Raw genomic sequence first — 23,432 nt, forward strand, 5'->3', positions numbered from 1 at the left:
GCCATTGTCCGTTTGTAAATCTTAACTCGTAAGTTAAATTGTGTATAAACCCAATTAAAAAATTACAATAAATGCATTATGGTTTTTGACTTGTATTTCATGAAGAAGACTCATGTTGCTCGATTGAAATCATCCATTATGGTTAGAAAATAGTGAGATCTAGAGAATGATTTTGTTTTGTTTAAGTCCCAAATATCACAGTGTACTAGGTCAAAGGGATGCATTGTCTAATTTGTACTAATGGGAAAATGTAATCATGTTTGTTTTGCGTTACAACGAGTATCACAAAATAAAGTCTTCTTGCAATAAAAAGAAATAGATAAATTAGGAACCAGAGGAATGTGATTTACTAGTAGATGACCTAAACGTCGATGCCATAAACTTGCATTAATTGAATCGCTGGCTATTAATGCCTTCTCCCCTCTCATTGGCTCTAAATAATAAAGACCATTCCACTCTCTACAGTGAAATCCCACCCTTGATGTATAATGTTCAATAAGAAATCCTTAATTGAGCAAGTAATTGACATACTTTGAGCATTTGAAACTAAATTTTTAAGCTTTAAAAATTCATGTTTTGATGTCGAGATATGATTTACAAAGTTTAGGATTGAAAGGAGTTTAAATGGACAAGGTTTTAAGTCTATTTTTGCGTATTGGATTCTATCTATCGATAGATATTCTTCGTTTGAATCTAAAAATATAGATATTCATCATCTATCTATAGACAAGCCTATCTATCAATAGATGTGTGACATGTATCAATAGATAGAAACCCGAGAACTTTTTAAAATATTTTGGAGTCTATCTATTGATAGATGGCTCCCATTTATTGATAGATGATACCAATTTTTGAAAAAAAAAATATGAAGGCAGAAAGGTATTTTCACGCTTTAAACTATAAATACCTCACTTTCAATTAGGGCTATTAGCTTATAGCTGATTTTCAAAGGTATTCTCTCCATTCTAAGGCTCTCTCCACATATTTTTCACTCAAATCCTTATTTTTGAAAGATTTGAGCTTGGTTTTGAGTTTTAGAAACAAAGGTATTTTTCACTCTTAAAACCTTTAAATCTTGGGTTTTTAACTTCGCAAATATTGTGTATTGTTCCAGATTTATTGATTTCTACAAACTAAAGAACTTGGATGGATTTTCTCCTTGTTTAGAGCTCACCTAAGGTAAGGATGATAGATTTATGAAATTTCTATGCATGGGTATTTGTAGAACAATGAACTTAAGCTAGAAATTTAATTGTAGATGAATCTGACTAATTTTGAAACAAATTAGTTAGATTATTACGTGGTTTGTGGATTAAGGAATAATTACTATGATTATTAAATGTAATTGAATGAAGGAAACTCCAAGGGAATCACTAAAATAGGATTGTGCTTGTTGATCAAAGCTGACATTTCAAGATGAGTGGGTACACCACATTTGAAACTATTTTAGTATGTAAAGTTGAAAGTATGGGTGAATGATTTGATGGATTATTGATGTGCATGTTTTTCATAAATAAAAAAAAGTTTTTATAGATGAGAAAATGTTTTGGAAGTGGCTTTAAAATTTATTATGTATAAGATAATATCTTAATATGTAGTAGTTTTTAACAAAGGGGGACAAGCCCTTTCAATGTTTTGAACATTTCCCTCGATTAGTCCAACCTTCGGGCTAGTGTGTATACGAGACACTAGATGAGATAATGATTGCGATTGATGAAAATTCTCTTGTGTGTGAGTGTTGTGAATGTGGATTGAGAAGGTCTTTGATTTACCATGACTTAGGTAATCGACATGATTTGCTATTGATGCTTGATCGTGGTATGTTCTTGTATGGGATTGTGATTGTGTTGTGATTAGCTCTAATCCTGGTGTAGGGGTAAGAATATCACAGGGTTAGGTTTGGCATCGTACCCCTTTTTTTATTTTTGCAAATACCTAGGGATGTATCAATAAATTTTTGAATGTATTGATACTTTTTTATAGATTTTCTTCAAATTTATCGATACATGAGGCAATGTATCGATAGAAATCAAGCAAAATGCTCTCTGCCTTGAATGTATCGATAGAAAATCCACATAATACCTCTTTTTGTTTTCATGCCAAAAATATATTGATACATCAGTGAATGTATCAATACATTTGCTCCAAAATGAGCATTTTCACCACTCCAAACTTTCAAAAATACAAGTTTCAAACTCCCAATTTACTTCCTATTTAGGTCACACTTCAAAGTACTATTATAACTCATAATTCTTATACATATTCTCAAATACAGGATCCAATTTCAATCTAAACTTCAAACTTTAAGATTCATCAATAATTTTTCTAACAATTTGCTTAAGTGTCATACTTAAGTGTCCTTACTTTATGAAAGCCCCAAGGATTAGTATATGTACACACTTCATTATTAATTTGCTAGTCTTTGCGGTTTCTAAATGTTGTTTGATATTTTTGGTGCTTGAAAACTTGTTGGCAGATTGTTTTTGTTCTGCATTTGGACTGTATTCAAGGGAACTGGAAGGATATTGCATACTGATGACCTTTCCTTGTTAATATGGTGACTCTTCGTTTGATTTTGCACCAATGTTGGACATCTGGTGGATAGCAATCCCAACTTATACCAGATAAAAGCATTCTCTCTATTTTTGGCATTATGGCATCCATATTAATCTCAGCAATATTCTCCCCTATATAAGCATTGTGCTGTCAGGGTTGTGTACTTAAGACAATTTGAACTAGAAAATTGATGTATTGATGTGTGATATGTTTGTTGTTATTTCTAGTTAGGTGTTATATATTGATGTGTGATATGTGTTAATGTATAAATAGTGAAATTCAAAGATAGAGATCAAGTTACATGTCATATTTAATCCATGCCATATTCGATAGATTTGTTACACGCCAAGTGCATAAGAGTTGTTACATGCAGGTATGGCATGTAACAATTCTGGGCAGTGTTCTAATTTACAGATTTCACATATAGCTTCAAACCATTACTCTGGGGTTTTGTGAATGTAAACCAATAAACTTAAGAACATACATTGATGTCATCTCTGCTCTTCGGTCTATAGATCGATAACAATATGGAGAGAAATAGATAAAGAAAGATGGCGATGGTGGTAGAATTAAAGAGACTTGGATGGCAAGAGAGAGAAATCGAGAGCACAGGAAACAGATGCGGGAGAGAGAAATTGATAAAATTATTGAAAATTGGATGGCAAGAAAGAGAAATTAAGAGCATAGCAGAAGGATGTGGGAGAGAGAAATAGGGATGGAAAATTGTGATAAATGATTTAATTTGTTTGAAATGACTTTAAGAGCATATTTGTCAAGTCATGGAAAAAATTGGGTAAAACAGTTAACTTTATATTAGTGATTATTTTTGAAATAGCTTTATGAGGTTGGCCATTTCTCACAATATCCTCTCATATTTATGCATCAATTAACTACCATGAATTGATGTATCTCACCTTTTAGATGGTAAGACCCAAAGCAATTAACAGTTCTTAATTTTAGTTACCACATATAGAGTTTATGACTTTTACTGAATTGTTTGACCAAAATACAAAAATAGAGTAACTTCGATCCACAAATTTCATTGTTTGAGAGGAGGCATTCAATCAAAGTCACAGAGTATAGATAACGAGTTGTATCCTTGTGGCATCTGATACATTCCGGTAATATGGAGTTCTTCCTTCCTAATTACTGCAGTAATTACCTTTTTCTTCCTTTTAAACAAGTATTCTACAATCTCACTATTTTCATATGGTCAAAGAACCCAAATAGTCCTTGTACCCATGCATTTTCATTAATTTAGTCATTGCATTCAAAATTGAAGCAATTTAGTCCATTGATTTTGAGAATTTAAGTAATTTAGTCTTTCTTCCTAACAACATCTAATTTTGCCATTAAGGTGATGACATTAGCACTGATGTGACCGATTTGCTGACATCGTAGTGCCACCTGGTACTAATATGATGACATAGCAATGTTGACATGGCATTGACATGTTGACGTGGTAGATTGAGAAAAAAAATTTCAAAAAAAACTGTGCCATGTTTTAAGCGCATTTAAATATTTAAAATGTATAGTATAAAGATTAAATCGAACAAAATTGAGGTGTTTAAGGACTAAATAGAAAAAAAATTTAAAAGTACATATCTTTGAGTAGATGATACATATACTTATTAATAAGTCAAATGCTTAATTGTAAAAGATTTATGGTGTTAAGAAATAATTATAAATATTTTTTGACTTAATTATTTGATTCCATAATAGGTATATTAATTTATCTTCTTTATAAAAATTGAATTTGAATTCTTTTATAAAAAAATTTTAATATTTTATAAAATTATTTTTATGTTATTTAGGATTTCATTACACTAAAATCATTCATCGACACACAACACCAACAAGGGCATTGTCGTTGTTTTTGGCTTTATGGCATCCATATTAATCTTAGCAATATTCCCCCCTATATATGCATTGTGCTGTCAAGGCAGTGTACTTAGGACAATTTGAATTCAAAAATTGATGTATTGATGTGTGATATGTTTGTTGTTATATCCAGTTAGGTGTTATGACAATTCAATGTAATTAGTAATGCTACTTGGGGTGTGTTTTCTTTTGTTTAATTTTCGGACAGGGGAATCATTTCCTTTGCCTCACTGATCCATATTGATTCTTAATAAAATTCATATTTGATTGAGCAATAAAAGAAATTACTAGTCTTTGGTCGGTGTAATCTAGTTTCAATGACAGTCAAAAAGTTATGAAATATTCCGGTGCTAAATTCAAGTTTCATCTAACTTTTCTTCTTTATATGTCTGACTTGATTTTTTTACTGAACGTGTATATTGATAAAAATCATGTAAGTTTAATTATCATTTCTACTATGTGTACATTTATTAATAAAAATTATATAATTGTAATTGTAATTTGTACTATGTAGAATTAATTTATAATAACTATTGCCTTAAGTATTTTTAAAAATGATTTTATTGTAATGGAAAAATAAGACACCTATTTACAAGTGAAAAATAGCACACAATTTCTGCAAAGCAAAGAAAAAGGAAAACCGTACAAACATACGTCATTTCTAGATTCAGCTAAGGCCAAAGCTTAACAAATTATCTCTCGATGCTGGTAATACATTTAACTAGATCCAAGGCTTCATTTTCCTATCAAAGATTCCTGCTCCATAAGTTGAAACAATTACTTCTACAAGGAGAGGAAACTGCAACCAGGCGAAGAGAGTGATTGGAATACTTGCAAGTAAAATGATTGGAATGATTATCCACAGTCGCCCTTGTAGCATTATAACCAAGCTAGCACAAAAGGCTGCCATCATTGTCGCTATAGAAATGAAGAGAGTGGAAAGGCCAATAATCAACTTGTTAGGTAAAGATGTAAGGAAATCTTCCATTGCATAACGTGTAGTGAGAATGCCAAGAAACATCAACACCGAAGTAGAAGAAGCAAAAAGAGAAATGGCATCTGATATTATAAATATCATAAATGCAACTTCATGCTTATGCCCGCTAGTTAAGAATATGGGGAAACCATTGTTTTGGTCGTTACCACCAGGAACAGTAAACGCTGCAGCAAACATAATAGTCATGATAAGAGTACCCACAACTGTTGATGAACTTGCTAGTTGCTTCATCCATTCCTCCCCTTGTTTACGCAAGTCCTTGTGGGTTTCATCAAATATTTGTTTAGCAGTTTGCATCTTATTATTTGTATATCGTGCATGCACTTGTGGCAGAATGTTCTTCGTCTCCTGCATTCATAATTTACATAAGGGAATATATTCAACTTCACCATTTTCATTTTGTAGATGTGAATTTGAGCTCTAATTAAAGTTTGATGTAACATTTTTCCGTTCAATAAATCTTATCTCACCTATCTCATTATTTGAAGTCAAAATTAATTTCTATATTTGAATATGAAATTTTAACCTTAAATGCCTCATTGAGTACATATTTTGCTTGATTATTAATGTTTGCAAAATGATTATTTTGACATATGTGATAATAGTACCAAATTCTAAGCTACGAAAAATGAATGCGAGGAATGAACATTTATGTTTTCATCAATATCATGGAAAAAATTTAATGTAATGAGATCTCCTATGCATTAAAGGAGTCATTTTCCTTTCATAAATTTTCTTCTTTTCTCGTACATATAATTCCTTAACTTTTTATTAATTTATGAAAGGAATTATGTATAAGAAATTCACTGAAAAGTTTCATTGAAAATGATCCTTTATTTTGTGATGTAAACAAACTACAAATCTTAATTGACATTATCATGCAAATCTTAGTTGAATTTATATATTTTAGGCTATTTACTAGGAAATAAGTTAATTACACTTTTTGAATTTTGATAGTCTAATTATAATCAAATATTTGATTTGATATCCAAAGTTCAAAAATGTACAATTAAATATTCAAACTTCTACTTTCATTAATTATTTTACAGATCACACTAATATAGTTAGACTAAATTATGATGTATTTCAGATAGCCAAAAAAAAAAAGACATTTCACGAGCCTTTTTAGGATTTATTTTCTGTTTAGGATACATTATACTTTGGTTATTTAGTTTGGGAATCGATAGTTATTGCTACTAGCAACACACTATTCTCTTGGCTAATGGTTATCGAAATGCCATGCTTTAAAAGAGAAGAAATTAAAAATGGCAAGAGAAAGTGAGACAACGGCGGGACCAAGTGTGAGACCAATGGATGGGGACACAAGAAACTATTGAAGATTGAGCCAATATTATCCATTGGTAGAGTCTTAATAAAGTGGGAGTCAAAGTAACAGATTGCTATAATCTGTGAAGCCACGATTTTTGCATAAAATTAGGAAAGAGAATCTTCTATAAATAACGTCAAGTCTTTTGTTTTTATCATCAATTTCAGATCTTTATCTACTCTTTAATCTTACACTATTTCTTTTAATACAGAGGTCATTTATTCCTTACATATTTTATTGTGTTTATCTTTCAATTTCCTGTTTGTTCTACTATATTTGGCTCTTTGTACTTGATATCTTTTTATTATTTTGGTATTCGAGCCAAGTTGAAGGGGTTTTTTGTTCGTGCTGATCAAGATGAGAGGGAAGTTTGGAACAAAATTTGAGATTCCACGTTTTTATGGAACAAATTTTGCACTATGAAAATTGAAGATGCATACAGTACTTGTGAAGGATGGCTGTGTTGCTGCCCTCTTTATAAAGGAATACAGACCTAAAGGCATGACTGACAAGCAATTTGCTGAAAAGGATGAAATGGCCTTGGCAAATTTGCAGCTAGTTTTAAAAGATAATATTTTGTTCAATATAGAGATAGAGACATCCGCAATAGGTCTATGGGACAAGCTCAAAAGTATTTATGAAGGCAAGTCTTTGATGAACAAAATCTTCCTGAGGCTTTAGTTGTATAATTTGAAAATGAGAGATGGAGATTCTGTGCAAGAACATCTTAACCAATTCAATTCACTTGTCAGTAAGCTTCAGGCCCTTGATGTTAAGATTAATGATGAAGAAAAGGCAAGTATCCTACTTTGTTCTATGCTTGATTCTTGGGATAATTTGATTATGAATCTAAGCCATGTGAAGGTTTTTTATGTGGATTCCATTGTAACATCACTACTAACAGAGGAAATGAGGTGTAAATCCACTCAATCTAATCTTGGTGATGCTATGTATGCTCGAGGTAAATCCACTAAAAGAAATTTGGTGACAAAGAAAAATCAAGATCTAAGTTTAAAGGCAAGAAGAAATTGACAAAGTGTTGGAATTGCGGCAAGTTAAGGCATGTGAAAAGGATTACAAACACCGGAGAAATGAGAATCTTGGGACTGGTAATTCTCTTGGTATCATAGTAGAAAACACATCAATAGCAGAATATGTAAATGCATTAACAACAACATTAGAAAAAACAGAAGTCCTAAATCAATGGATTCTTGATTTTGGAGCATCTTTCATATGACTCCACACAAGGAATGGTTTCACACTTATAAACCATGTGAAGTTGGCATTGTTTACATGGTTGACAACGGGGAATGTCAAGTAATGGGAATTAGAGAGATGAGAATCAAGATGTTTGATCACTGTGTTCTCACCATTTTGGATGTTCGACATGTACTTACTTTGAAGCAGAGTATTCTGTCCCTAGGGATGTTTGACAAACTTAATATGCAATTTGTTGGGAAAAATTGTCATATGAAGGTTATGCAAGGCATCATGGTGGTAGCCAAAGGAGAATTGAAGGACAATCTATACAAATTGATTGGTGAAACCTTAGTTGGAAAAGCTACTATCGTCGGGGACAAGTCCGACCTCTCCATGGTTTGGCATAGGCGGTTGGGGCACATAAGTAATCGTGGACTTCAAGTACTTACAAACCAAAAGCTTCTTCCTAGTTTCAAATCTGTTTCTACAAGTTTTTGTCAAGATTGTCTGTATGGAAAGCAACATAGATTGGCTTTCTCTTTATCTACAAAAAGAAGTCAAAATTTTTTGGATTTAATCCATGTTGGCACTTTTTGGATTTAACCAAAACCTTTTGAAGTACCTGCTATTGCTATTGATGGATGTTCCTACTTTGTGACTTTTATTGACGATTTCTCCCCCAAGGTATGGATTTTTATGCTAAAAAATAAGTCAAATGTTTTTGAGAAATTCAAGATGTTCAAAGCACTAGTTGAGAATCAAAAGGTTTTGAAAATTAAATCTCTCTAAACTGATAATGGAGGAGAATTTTACTCCAAGGAGTTTAATGTTTTTTGCAGTGAACATGGTATTAAAAAACAACTAACAGTGCCAAGAACACCACAGCAAAATAGTGTTGCAGAGAGAATGAATCTCACTCTCCTGGAACGTGCTAGAAGTATGATGAGCACTGTAAGGCTAGGTGAGAAATTCTAGGCAAAAACTGTAAGTACTGCTTGTTACTTAATTAATCGTTCTCTTGTAGTGTCTTTTGATTTGAAAGTTCTAAAAGACGTTTGGACAGGGAAACCTATAAATTAATCTTTCTTGCGTGTGTTTGGTTATGATGCTTATGTTTGGGTTCCTACAAAACAAAGAACTAAATTTGATAAGAATTCAAAAAAATGTATATTTCTTGGCTATGAGATCGATAGAAATGGGTACAGATTGTGGGATCCTATTGCTGGCAAGATTATTTTTAGCCGAGATGTTACTTTTAATGAAAATGTTTTTAAAAGCATTATTGAAAAGCAAGAAGCAAGGAAGATTATAATTGAGCAGGAAGCAAGTGTTGATGAAGATATGTCTCAAAATGAACTTGAGTGAGAATTATCCAATGAAGAGTTTTCTCTTGTAGACCCTCATGAAATGCAACATGTTCTCGAAGGACAATTAAGCCTTCAGCCATGTACGATGATTATATCACTCCTTTAAAGTCTCAAACTAATTGTGTTAGTGCTTATGTTGCATTAGCAGAAGAACAAGAGCCTACATCCTATAAAGAGCCTTGTGACTCCATTTATTCAAATGAATGAAGATGTGCCATGGAGGAGAAGATGGAGTCCTTCCATAAAAATGAGACTTGGAACATTGTTCAGTTACTTGAAGATCGAAAAGCTATTGGCTGTCGATGGGTTTACAAACTGAAAAATGATTTAGATGGGAATGTGGAAAGATATAAGGCTAGGCTTATAGTAAATGGGTATGCTAAAAAACCAGATATTGATTTTGATGAGGTATTTCTCCAGTTGTTCGTTTGCCTACTATTAGAGTTGTTTTGACTCTTGCTGCTGCTGATAATTTTGAGTTGGAATAATTAGATGTGAAAACAGCTTTTTTACATGGTGATTTGAATGAAGAAATCTATATGTCACAACTGGAAGGCTTTGTTGAAGAAAGTAAATCTGGTTTGTCAGCTGAACAAACCGCTTTACGATTTTAAGCAAGCGCCTAGGTGTTGGTATAAGCGATCTGATTCCTTCATTGTGAGCTTGGGTTTTAGAAGATGTGAAGCTGACCATTGTGTTTATGTTTCTAATTTTAATAATGGCTGTTTTTGTACCTTGTTATTATATGTGAACGACATGATTATTGCAAGCAATAATTTGGAACAAATGTCTACCCTAAAAGTTCAATTGGTTGGGGAATTTGAAATGAAGGATTTGGGAACTGTGAATCAAATTCTTGGGATAAAGATACTCAGAGAAAGAAAGGACAGAAAGATCTAGTTATGTTAAAAAGGTTACATAGAAAGAATTTTGCTGTGCTTCAATATGCAGAATGCAAAACCAATAAGCACCCCATTTCTTGTTCACATTAAATTGTCTTCAGAATTATCTCCCAGCACTGAAGCGGAGAAGTTAGCGATGTCTTAGGTAGCATATTCATCAGTAGCAGGGTGCCTTATGTTTGCCATGGTATGTACAAGACCAGACCTTGCACAAGTAGTGGGAGTAGTTAATAAATATATGGCAAATCCAAGTTGTGATCATTGGATGGCTGTTAAGTGGATCCTTAGATATCTAGGAGGGACACAAAATGTCTCATTATGTTTTGGACACTTAACGCCGCAATGCATTGGTTTTGTTGATGTAAATTTTGCTGGTGATATGCATAAAAGAAGATCTACTACAGGTTATATTTTTACCATGTTAGGAGGTGCAATCACCTAAGAATCAAAACTATAATCAATTGTAGCATTATCAACAACGAAGGTAGAATACATGGCAACAAAACATGCTTGCAAGGAAGCTACAAAGCTACATGGCTACAAAGGCTTCTTAAGGAATTGATGATGAGACAACAGGAAGTTATTTGTGTTAATAGTGATAGCCACAGTGCTCTTCTTTTGGCTAGAAACCCAGCTTTCCACTCACGTACAAAGCACATTGATGCCCATTATCACTTTGTTCGAGATGTGGTTGAAAATGGCAAGATTATCTTGAATTAGATATGAGCAATATAGGTTAACAACTCCATGGTGAGGTGGGTAAGTGTGACACAAAGGTTGAAGGTAGGAAAACTCATGCTCAGGCGTTGATGGGTGAAAGTGAGACTGAGCGAAGCGCGAACTAGCAAAAAGAAAAAATAGCTGGTTGCAGTAGAGCTGAATGTGAATCCGTTGTGGACGAGGAGAAATTACACTGCCTGGAACTCAGTGTTGTCGAAACTGTAAAATTAAGTTTACCGAGCCAAGCATGGTCTCGGAACATATGCGATGAGAGGCGTATAAAGCCTGGAGGTAAGAAGAATATCTGGAAAGCAGTTGCTGATATCTTTCCAAGACAAGGGCTTTTTCCGAAGCCATGAAAGAGTCTAAGGGGGCATGGCTTGAGGAATGGTTTGATTATGTTAAAGAATGGTTGGATGAGTTTACTTATACCAGTCGACAGACATGGATTGCGTACTATGGTGTGCCTTTGCACGCTTGGAATGTGTTCATGTTCAGGAACATTGCTAATACGGTGGGGGAGTCCATTTGCATGGACGGAAAATCCTTGAAATGCCAAACTCTTTTCAGGAGTGCAATGCAAATTGTTACCAATGAAAAAATGAAAATTAAAGGTGTTATCAAACTGAGAGTGGGAAACCGACTCTATGATATCCAAGGGTTAGAGGTTGAGCCGGAGTTCGTCTCTCTATATCAATTGTAACATTCAATGTAAGTCCTGCAACGGAGAGGAAATATTTTCCAGCTCAGGTAACCGAGTCAATTAATGGTGGGTTGAAGGTGAGAGAGAAACTAGTCTTAGAGGAAGGTACATCGCAGTTGATCAAAGATGTGACAGCCCCTGTGATACTTTTGAAGAACTGCCGGAAAGGAGGGCTACACAGTTGAGGAAAACCTTTGGTACCTGCAATGGGAGGCGGGGTTGGAAACACTAGATTGTCGGCCGAAAATATGAAAAGTGGAAGAATTATGATGAAATTGAAGAGAAGCTTCCGAATTCCATCTCCAGGAAACAGAAAAGATTCAAGAAGAAAGGCAAAAAAGCTACTAAAAGGGAGAGCAAAAAACAAGGGTAGCACCGATTGCCAATGATTCACTCTCTGGTGGAGATTTTACAAGAAAAAATGAGGGTATAAGGATACATGGAATATTGGGAAGCAGCTGGGGTTGACTAATATGTTGAGGAGGAGCAACAGATAATGGAGGAAATCATGAAGCAAAAGTCGCAGTGAGACGGTGGAATGGTATGATATTTACTGCTTTGATTTTTATTATGTTTGGGTGATTCGATCGGTTTTGAATTTGTGGTCTGACTTTGTTGTCTTAGTCTCAGGTTGATGTTTTTGTTTCTGTTTGGGTGAGACTTTAAGCCATTTCTACACTTTCTCCTTACCTTTGTAATTGTTATGTTTTTGGTTGCTCGAAACAATTTTTATGGGTTGTGTCGACTAGTAAGGGGTGGCATTGCATTGTGGAATTTTGAGTCGGGTTCGGGCTATGTTACTGGAAGTTAAGTTTGTTCAGCTAAAGTACAGTTATGGGGGTGACTTGGTGGAACATAAGGTATTGGGATCTTGCGTGAAAGTCAGGACATTGAGGAGAATTATTTTAAGTACAGGGGATTGTTCTAAGATTCAAACTATGCAGAGGTGGTTGCTATCAAAACTACATTAGATTTATTTAATCTGACTCTGATTGGGGTTTCATGGGTGACAAAAGAATTGGTGAGGCCGTGGGAATACTTTAAGATTTTCCTAGAGAATGAGAGGTTACAAAAAAACATCACGAAGGTGATTTTTCAACATGCTCTTAGGGAAGCTAATTTCTTTGCAAACTCTCAGGCGAAGCTAGGAGTTGACGGCTATGATTTACTCTATGCCAGCTTGGCGGTAGAAACTCTTTATGGGTGTAATTTCTGTTTGATTCTAATGGTCTAATATTAACGAAATTAAACTTTTAACCAACTGATAAAAGATAATAGTAATATTTGGACTGTTAGTGAAATTATTATCAACTTTTAATTATATTTTGGGGATGCTGACTCAGTTAATAAAAATAGTAAAAATAAGCTACATAAGTATAAGAAGAAAGATGAATACCGTAAACCACTGTAATTCTCTTTGCATCTGCAGAGCTGCACCTGATATTTGCGTAAGCTTAGCTTCAGAATTAGGACCCAACTCCGCTGCCAAATGTAATAAGGCATTGCCATAAATATCCACATAAGGAAGGAGTTGCCCCGTCAAAGCAGGAATCCCACAAATGAGGCTAAAAACTTTCTCTTGACGGTATATGGCTGCAATCATGAATATGTTTCTACCATGTTCGTCAGTGAACGACATTATATCTGGATTGGCTTTGCTCATCTCAATTATAAACTCCGTTACCCCGAGCTTGGCAGCTCCAATCATTGCGGAATGCACTACACCTTGGAGGATTTGTGCTTTATCAAGAGTAGATATATATTTGGCAATCCGGCATAAAAGTTCCTTGGCATTGGCATGATCCGACTTTAAATCATATATTTGTTCAATTCCTGCATCAAAATCAGGATGCGTAAGTCTAAGCTTTAAATACAAAGTTGTAGAAAAGAAGATAACCGGTTTCTCGAAAACTTGCCGAAATAATAATAATAATAATAATTATAAACAACATGTATTTCCTCTTTATAATTTTAAACTTTACATCTTTTCTTTAAATCTTTTAATTTATATTTTCATTTTGAAATTCAAAATTTTTAATTTATATTAAACAATTTAATCGTTAATTTTCTCATTAACTTTTCAATTGAGAAATATTACACTTCAACAACACATATTTATCGTTTAGTAACTTAACAGTTAAATTGATGAAATGATTTCTTTTTATAACAGATTATAAGTTTAAAAACAAAAATGTATGCTTCCAACTATGAGAACAAATATGATATATACAAATTAAATTATAGAGTCAATGGTGCAATTTGTTTACTCTAATACTAATAATAATAATAATAACAATAAGCTTTAGGTTTTAGGTGAGATAGAGATGCTCATGAAACAAGTTATCCATCGAGTTTGTAAGCTTGGCTCGATCCGGATGAGTTTTGAACCCAAATTCAGTATATTGTTATGTTAAATAAATAATATACTTTAATTTAAAATATATTTAAAACATATTAAAATGTTAATATCATAATTTTGAATTTTTAACAATAAATCTAATTTAAACAAATGGTTGAGCTTGGGCTTGGGGTATTAAGGTGCCAACAGGCGACCTAGACGGACCAGACCGGGCACATTTACACTCTAAGTGAGATGAGTAGACATACGAACCAAACATATTTAGAAGATTTGAGCCCAATCCGAGTAGCTTCTTCGCAACTGCAATACGAACCCATATGATTTAGACAATGCTGCTGAAGAAAAATTAATTCCAAGGCAAAAAGGTTGGCAGAAACATACCTTAAATTTTTTAAAAAGAAAACTTCGAAGGAAAATTGCAGCAAAATTAGTTTTCTTATTTGATGCATTGTTCCTTTTTTATGGCAGCAACATACCTTGCGTAATGACGCTCTTGTTCCCTTCGCTCTGTCTCCGTTCAGAAATATAAGTAAAAGCATAAGTGGAGGCAGGTGGTTTGTTTTCCTTCAAGCCTTGAATATGAAGCTAATATTAGTATATTTAAACCTAGGCATATCTCATCCCCTTTCTCATGTCTTATTTTCAATTGAACTACCTATCTTCTTTACAATTACTCTTCCAGTTGGACTTGCAATTTTTTTTTTGTTTTGTTTTGGCAATAACTAATAAATTAATATTATTCTTAATTCGAAATCAAATTAAATATTTTACAGAATAAGAAAAGGAATTGATCTTACAATAATAGATCCATCGTTGCCAAAATGCAAGCCTACTTCCACTGAGATACAAGGATTTTTCAGTAGCAAGCCCAACAAGTGGAATGTAATAGATATCAATAGTTAAGCTTATGGCCGGACATTGTCGGATTAGATCGAAAGCAACATCTGATGAAACACAGAAAAATTGTATATAATTTGTTAGAATTCTAATAACATCAACGTACAAAAATGAAAATACTAGTGATCCCAAAAACTTTGCTCACTTAATATATCAATAATTAATTTATATCTTATTTATACATTAGTTAATTCAACCATGAATTGATGCATCTCACTTTTAAATTTATTTAATAATTAACTTGCCATATATCAAGTTTAAATAGAAGTGATGTAACAAGCATGAAGAATCTTAAAAAAGGAGAATATTTTTTGTTGACTATCATATTCAGATAAAGAGATAGACTACTCAAAAAAATAAAAATAAAAAACTAAAGCACGAGGAGTATCATGTGTCATTGTGAGTGATTGATCTTGTTTTAAACGATGATAAGATTGAAACAATTAATAATTCTCAATTTTAGTTCCTATATACGGAGTTTACGACTCTTACCAAATTGTTTGGACAGAATACAAGCATTGAGTAACCTGGATCCATGAATTTTATTTTCTGAGAGTAGGAAATCAATCGGAGTCACGGAGTACAGATAGCCAAGTGTATCCTTGTGGCCTCCCCTACATGCCAGCAAAACTGGAGAATTTCCTTGCAAATTTACAGTAGTAACCAAGTTTTTGTTCCTTCTAAACAAGCATTCTGCAATCTCAGTGTTGCCATGCATAGCAGCAAAGCTCATGGCTGTATTACTATTATAATCTGTTAATTGAAGGTCTTCGTCTGACGCAAAGCTTACCAATAACTTAAAAATCTTCAAGTGACCAAGAATAATTGCCGCATGAAGAACAGATCTATAGTGAAAAAATTCAGCATTTAATGGAAAGGAGTAGTTGTTAAGGAAGTCGTTCACGGAAACTAAGTCACCACTAGAGATATACTGGAGCAAGGTCAAAAGAAGATTGCGGGAAGGAATCTCGATCCCTGCATTATAGTATTTATTGTCTTTCAAATTTAAGGAGAAGATAAATAATCAAAGCATGCAATAAATTATTTTTGTATTGTCTCCCTTATAGTTAGCTAAAAAATTTCAGACGTGTGTCTCTAACTATTAAGCAAATTTAAAAATATAGAACATAGTGCTGGTGATGTGGAAGTTTTGCTGGTGATGAGGGTCGATCACGGTTCTGCTGAACAGAGGAGGGGGAGTTTGGAGAGGGAGATGGTAAGGGTGGTGTCAGAACAGACTAGGAGAAAAGGAGGGTTAGAGATACTAAGTTCAAACACTTGGATTTTTCGATGTATAGTTGGAAAAGAGCATTAGGAAAAATTTTAAAAATAAAAATTAAAAAAGAAAAAGTAAAAGAGAAGAAAGAGATGAAGGAAAAGAAAAAAAGAGAGGAAAACACAGGTACCATAGTTTACGGAAAATGTGACACAATGGCGTGGCTTGAGTGGATGTTTTGCTCTTCGCAGCTTTCCCTCGTTTTTAATGCAGCGAAAGCCGGTGGGACTCAACTTCCTGGTCGCAGGTCGTCTCAAATGAGACCATCATTCCAGGTACTGCTGTCAATGGACATCGGAATGTGGCTGTCATAGATTTTGCGAAAAGTTTTGAAATGGTGGGTCTGCCTGTCGAAGGCTTGCTTGTTTGTGAATGGCTCATGAAAGTTTGTACTATGTTACGAGATCATCTTTCTACCTTTAGAAAATTGTTGGCTAAGAATGGTTACTTGTTTGGGCTACAGCCTGAGTTTTATTGAAAGCAGGGCGTCGGTGGGCTTGTGGAATCGATATCTGTGGTGGAGTGGACTGTTTTCGACCTTTGTGCCTTTTATGCTACGTGGCCTAAGAAGGCTTACGTTGAGGAACTTTAGATTTGGGATTAGTTTATAGGTAGGACATATGTTGTACATGCGGGTCTAGCTTTAGCGGTATCCATGACAGTATGAGGCTATTTGGATGCAATGGGATGTCATAACCTGGTCCCGGGCTCTTTCTGAAACGCCTGGGAGTAGACCCTTTGTTTCAGGGGGTATTTTTTGTTTTTTCTGAAAGATGGTATTTTATTGATAGCGAAAGCTTGAATGTCATGCAGAGTCTTATATATACTTGATGGTAAAAGGCTCCTTTTGGCATAAAAGCTAGTTTTGAGAACAGTCAGTAATTACACAATTTCAGCTGCTAAAAGGAGATTGGCAGCACCCACAGTAACTACACAATTTCAGTTTTTTGGGGTATATTTTGATCCTATTTGGCAACCAGATGCATTTTTGAAATTTTTTTCAGCACCCAGAGGAAGCCATGACAGGGCATGTCCTGTTAATGGCTCCTTGCTCCATTACTGCATGTGGTAGTATTTTGTATGTTTTCTAAAGTAATGAAATCTTACTTCATGCTTTTCAATATATATATATATAAATATAACGTACAAGGAAGTATGGTGATTCTTATTACTATTGACCCAAATGTGCATAAACATAAACTAAAACTATTACAACAAAAATGTGTTTTCAAAATAAAATTATTATTCTCTACGTATGCTTAGTGATGGTGAAGTTTTCAAACTTCAAACTTGAATTTGCATTTATGTAAAAAAAAACTTGAATTTGCATTTAAGCATTAATACAGTATTTATCAAAATGCAGTAATTTTTGTTCACCTTTTGAAATAATGAAATCAACTTTAATACCTTTCAAAAAAAAATGTTAATACGGTAACTTACAATTCTTTATTTATAGTTAAGTGGATATTTGCAATTATATAAATTCATTTGACAATTTTTAAAAGCTTTAATATTGATATATATAATTAAATTTCCAAATAGATTACCTAAAGAGACTTACCTATAGAACCCTAAATATAGAAATGAAGATAATAAAACAAGCAGACAAATCTGGAAAATGGGAAGAGGAGAGGCATAGAAGAGGTAGTTAGTTTTTGTTTCAACCATTTGGATGACTACCATAAGGCTCAAACTTTGTAACTAAACCAGAGCCTAAAACAGAGGGTAACATGGTCCCAGGCTCCCAACCACCACCTTATGTCTACAAGGTGAATTTCGATGATGCTTTACAACAGCAATCGAATTAGAGTAGAAAGGAATAGCTCAAGATGACGGGGCGTGTTAGCGTAGCTGCTTCAGCATCGATAGACATGAGGTTGGTCGTCTACCTAGTCATAATTGAGGCACATGCAGCTTATGTCCAACACACAGGACCATTTATTTTTTAAAAAAACGTTTTCATATATTGAAAGATCAACCGTCGGACATGCGTCAGACACAGTTACTTAAAGTAAAATGAAGAGTAGCATGCAGCTACCAAGCCTTGGATTTTGTGGCTGAGATGGAATTAACTCCCATTATTTTAAAGGGTGATGCCACAAAGCTACAGCTACCAGATAAGACCTTCTGTAGGTACAATTATTTCTGAAGCAAAAGTAAGAATGACAGGGTTTCAAGAGTGCTCTGTCATTACACATGTTAACAGCAAGGGTAATGAAGCTGCTCAGAGCTCTGCTGCAAAAAAAAAAAAAAAAAGAGGCTTGGCTAATCGTGATGTTTATTCTATCCCCATGATGCGTTATCCCAATCGTAAAATTAGTGAAGTTAGTATAGGATCTTAACTGGGTATTTGGCAGTTGGTTGACATTTTGGTTTTCAGAGTAAGATAAGGGTTCAGATCCCTGCAACTGCTAGACAAGCTATAACAATATTTCCTCATGAGCTAAGAAAAGAGAGAGATATAACCTGAAGCCCTCGGTTTAACTTCTACCGTTTGCAATTCAGCTCCTTCAACTGCTGTGGAATTGGAAGCTTAAAAACGAAATTTGAGAGGTAAAAAAGTTAATTCAAGCCAAAGATGGCCTCTATGCAATCTCAGCAACTTCCATAGAGAGAGAAAGAGAGATGGGTGAATAACCTGGAGTGATTTCTGGCGGCTGTTGTTGACCTGCAACTAAATTAGACTCGTCTTGTAATGATTTCTGGTGACTGCTCCTGCTCAAGGAAGTGTTCGTTGCCATGTCCAAACTGTTATGCCAACAACAAAGTAATGCTAGACGAAACGTAAATTCTCTAAACACATAGCAATGGAAAATGATAATGACATTCAACTGTGTCAACATCAGCCTTTCACATCACATTATAACGTGGGTCCAAGGTTTTTCTTTTCTTTTTTTATCTTCTTTGTTGATTTTTTTTTTCTCATCGTTAAAGGAGAAACAGATGCCTTTGTATAAGTCATCAATCTTTTCTTTTTGAATTTCAAATAATTAGGAAGACCAAGACAGTATTTGAGAAAGTCGGTAAAGAAATCGAATGTTGCATATTATCACGCTATGAGATTTAAATGAGATGAAAGGATTGCGTCTCACCCGTGCTTTCACAGATATATCGTTAGTTGGCAAATAAAGACATGGCGTTTTTATTATACAATAGCGTCAAAATTCTAGAATTTTCATTGTAAAACAAATTAGTTCTACTATTTATATTTAAAAATTTTCGATTTAAGTATATCTGTACTGTATAGTTTATATGATTTATACTTTATTATGTATAAATGTCAATCTATTATCAATTTTATTTTTTCTTATAAAATATTACCATAAATTTGTAACTTCTTATATGAAAATACTAATGAGTGTTTATAAATATTAGTTGACATGATATTTATAGAAATTTCTTTTGATCAATAAGTATTATTTCTTTTTAAATTTGGTATGAACAATATTTTTGGGAGGTGGGCCTACCTTTTTAGATGAATTTACCTCTCGCTTCCTAATTGAAGAAGGTTGCTTAACAAATCTTTTTTCATGTACCCAACGATCTTTTCATTCTCATTGTTATGGAGAGGCTATTAGAGTTTTTCACAAAAAATTATACTTTTTAAAACCCTCAGACCTTTTGATGGTGCCTGTACAACACGAAAAGAATGAGAGAATGAGAGAAAGTATTTTGGTTTTCTGACTTATAGAACAACTCAAGTTCACTCTTGATTGTGTGAAAAAATTAGTACGTCTGTTCACTATTTATAGACAGTGTTAAGGATATAGAGATATGATATCTCTTTTAAATTTAAATAAACTAAATTAAAATGTAGTTAATTCTTATTTAAATTTAATCAAATTAAATTTAAATATAATAGATTATTACATAGATAATCCTTATTTAAATTTAAACAAATTAAATTTAAATATAATGGATAGATAATTTAAATTTATATCCTATCTCAAATGTTTTTTAATTATTTAATTAGGAACTATCAGAATAATATCAAACATTATTTAATTGAATATTTGTTAATTATCTATAAATAATTAATAAAGTTGCATGCCATGTGGACGTAACACATTTAAATGCAACATTTCCCACTCGTACACATCGGCATTAACTTGTACCATTCTTAATTTAATTCATTCTCCATTCATTATTATAAGTGGAAAATGGAACATGTGACCAACATGAAAATAAAGGTACTGATGAGCAGTGAGATATTAGGTTACCATCTTACTAACATAACACCGTTCGAGTTCTCGTCATATCCCAAGTTATTTTAATCACACAAGATTTTGCATCTTTAATTTCTCATACATGTAAAAGCTATGCAAGATCTCCTTATGTGTCTAAACTCATGGTTATATCTAAAAACTAATATTTTGTAACTGCCCAGATAATAAGATATAGACCATGTATGTGAGATGTATAATTACTCTTCCTTGGATACTCATGTCAATGCATTAGGATTTTACTCCTTTCTTAGTCATGATCTGCTAGATCACATCATTTTTGGCCCTCGAAAATCATGCTAAAGTAGCAACACCAAATCTCAACTTCATATCATAGATCCAAGTCCCAAAAGGCATGGTATTTGGACTACATAAGTCCTTAGGTCTCATAGTGATGAAGCAAAAATCTATTCAATCACTCCCTTCCATTGGTCGACTAATAGCACATATAGTATGAAATGAATGTTATGGTGGATTTTTCATTTAGGGTTTCTCATGTCAAAACCACCATAGAATCTTGATCCAATCTTTACAAAAAGGATTGACTTGAATCTCCTAAGATTCAAATTCGGCTATCATTGGTTCCACGGAGTGTGGATAATGTCCATGTTTGACTCTTACGAGCTTCATCTTGACTTTAAGTCAAGGTGACATTGCTGATGTCACGACCCAAAATGTTAGACCATGACCGGTGCATGGACCCAATGAGCATAGCTCACTAAGTCCAAGCAAGCCTATTTATGTAACCTGTTCATCATTCTATCGAATATTCCTAAAGTCACATTTCATGATCTTAACTGCAAGTACTTGAATGATATGCTACAATGATCAAATACTCGCATATATATATTACCCCAAAATGGTGCTAACAATTGCCAACTCATAGTGGCGTTACCATTCAAAGTATATATATATATTGTCTAAGACAAGTATCGTAAAAATTTACATTTTGTTTTATCTATATACAACATAAAGACACTCGACTTCCAGCGGAGTGACCTTGGCGAAGGTACAACTATTGAATGTCGAGATACCTACCAAAAAGATGAGTCTACGTGGACACCTCGACCTAGGTTCCAATTGCCCCCTGATCTGAAAACATGAAGTTGAAAACTGTGAGTATAAACTCAGTGAGTAAACAAAGGAAGGGAATAAGCAATTGATAAGGAAAATTTGAAAATCATGATGCATTTGTTTTGAAAACAATGCAATTTAGTTTAATTTATTTCCTAACCCCTTGTTTCAAACATTGGTTAGTAAACTCTTAGTGTTGCAAAGACCCATGCTCAATCATGAAGATAAAGGACTGAAGAAAAATTATATCAAAACTTGAGCAAGGTAGCAACGTGACAGCACATTTCTTGCTACAACAAAAGGCATTCTAGGTTTGCATATGTTTCCGTTTTTCAAGCATATCTCCCACTACAGAAGTCCAATTGACATGCTTGTTGGGTCATTAGAAAGCTAAAAGGCAGGGCTACGACTTTAATGTTTACCACTTTGCCCAGTTCTGATCGAAAAGTGGTCAAAATCACTATCAAAGTGACAGTACTGCACAACCACCTGAGAGTTTCAGGTTGCAGCGAGAATCCATTTTCGCTGCAGCCAAATTCCTTGCTGCAATAAACATCAATTTGAAAATACTTAGCAACTTTCAATGTTCAACATGCAAGATTCCACATACATTACAATCACATGCTATATTCATAAACCTTCTATTACGCATGTATATGTATATTTATATAAACATGACTACCACCACCTCACTTAGCCAACGTGCACTCCCCACATGCACATCATAGTCGGCATGTGCACTTCCCACTCCACACATGCACGATTGTAATTGTCACAACATTTTCATTCAACCGGTATGTGCACTGCCCACTCCGCACATGCACAATTATAATTGTCACAATATTGTCATTTAACCGGCGTGTGCACTGCCCACTCCGCACATGCACGGTTACATCAATTATACAAAATTACTCAACAATACATACCATATATCTTTATATACATATCAGCGTCATATAGAGGTACATAGATTCATCACAATCATGTTCCACATCACAAAAACATTTCACTAAAGGCTTGTTCCCATGCATTTTGAAGAAAAGATAATTTAAATAGTTCAAGTGATTCGCTCAAACGTATGTACATCTACCCAAAACATTTTAGTGCAGGTTCACTCATCGGTATTTGTTGAATCTTTACTTGACTTTAACCTCCACTAATGGTCCAAATGGAACTGTGGGGCCTCGTTGGGACCTATCATCACAACAACATCACAACCAACCTGATTTGCATAATTATAGTTCTAAAAGCTATCCACTAAATCATGTTCTGCCAATTATTTTTAACTAGCTTCCATCTACCATTAAGTGACTATATATTTTCACTATTCTAGTCACACTACAATGAATAACTCACCTCAACTATAAAACACTCATCGATCTAGCCACTAGCCATTCTCAACAACTTAAAAAAAATCAACTCAATTTCACTACTCACCTTGGTAGCTTTGTAATTAAATTTATTTCCCAAAAGCTTTCAAACTATCATGAAAATCTCACTTTCTCTCTCTAGAATGTCCAGCTAGTGAGAGAGTGTAATAAGGAAAGGTTTTGAGGGTTTTATGGTGAAAAAGTAAAAGAGCACAAAGAACTTTGTGAAAGGGTGCACAAAAACATGAAAATCGGGGTTAACTCGAGGAAATATATGGAAGTTTCAAAGCAAGTTTTCATGGGGGGTGCAAAAATGTGGGAAAGGAAGAAAGAGAAGAAGAAGTGCTGGAAATTTGAAGAACCTCCTAGAAACTTAGATATTTATGCATTATGTTTATCCATTTCTCATGAAATTACCAAAATACCCTTAACAAGGTCATTTTATCTTTCCATTGCCTTTATACAATTTTTTTACTTCTTTGACACTGAGACAAGGTCCATAAGGCGTCTAGAAATACTTGGGTTCATGAAAACTTAAAAATTTCCAAATCGAGATGCAAAATGATCGTTTTGCCTTTAT

General features: G+C 33.9%; 1 protein-coding gene and 1 long non-coding RNA gene across 5 annotated transcripts; one reads left to right on the top strand and one right to left on the bottom strand.

Moving 5' to 3' along the window:
* LOC108661279 lies at positions 884-2,856 on the top strand. The gene is made up of 3 exons (XR_001927034.1): positions 884-951; positions 1,115-1,179; positions 2,477-2,856. It is a non-coding gene; the product is annotated as an uncharacterized LOC108661279 (long non-coding RNA).
* On the bottom strand, positions 4,981-19,052 carry LOC18604234 (ankyrin repeat-containing protein At3g12360). Of its 4 annotated transcripts, none has more exons than XM_007036599.2 (8): positions 18,824-19,052; positions 18,652-18,717; positions 15,402-15,884; positions 14,810-14,956; positions 14,489-14,584; positions 14,265-14,312; positions 13,050-13,486; positions 4,981-5,782 (listed from the first exon to the last, which is right to left on the bottom strand). In XM_007036599.2, the coding sequence occupies exons 1-8, from the start codon at positions 19,026-19,028 to the stop codon at positions 5,159-5,161; spliced, it is 2,106 nt and encodes a 701-aa protein (XP_007036661.2). In that variant the 5' UTR covers positions 19,029-19,052; the 3' UTR covers positions 4,981-5,158. The 4 variants fall into 4 exon arrangements, with proteins under 4 accessions (XP_007036661.2, XP_017972116.1, XP_017972115.1 ...); XM_018116627.1 differs by having other exon boundaries at positions 15,402-15,644; positions 18,652-18,702; positions 18,824-19,051; XM_018116626.1 differs by having other exon boundaries at positions 15,402-15,644; positions 18,824-19,049.

The sequence above is a fragment of the Theobroma cacao genome, chromosome 3 (genome assembly GCF_000208745.1).
Source record: "Theobroma cacao cultivar B97-61/B2 chromosome 3, Criollo_cocoa_genome_V2, whole genome shotgun sequence".
Lineage (NCBI taxonomy): Eukaryota > Viridiplantae > Streptophyta > Magnoliopsida > Malvales > Malvaceae > Theobroma > Theobroma cacao.

Excerpts from the sequence above, each read along its gene's own strand:
- LOC18604234 (XM_007036599.2), bottom strand. The coding sequence starts at position 19,028 with ATGTTGACACAGTTGAATGTCATTATCATTTTCCATTGCTATGTGTTT. Across the intron at positions 14,957-15,401 it reads TATTCTGTCCAAACAATTTG|ATGTTGCTTTCGATCTAATC; the intron begins GTAAGAGTCGTA and ends GTGTTTCATCAG. Across the intron at positions 5,783-13,049 it reads GAGAATTACAGTGGTTTACG|GAGACGAAGAACATTCTGCC; the intron begins GTATTCATCTTT and ends TTATGAATGCAG.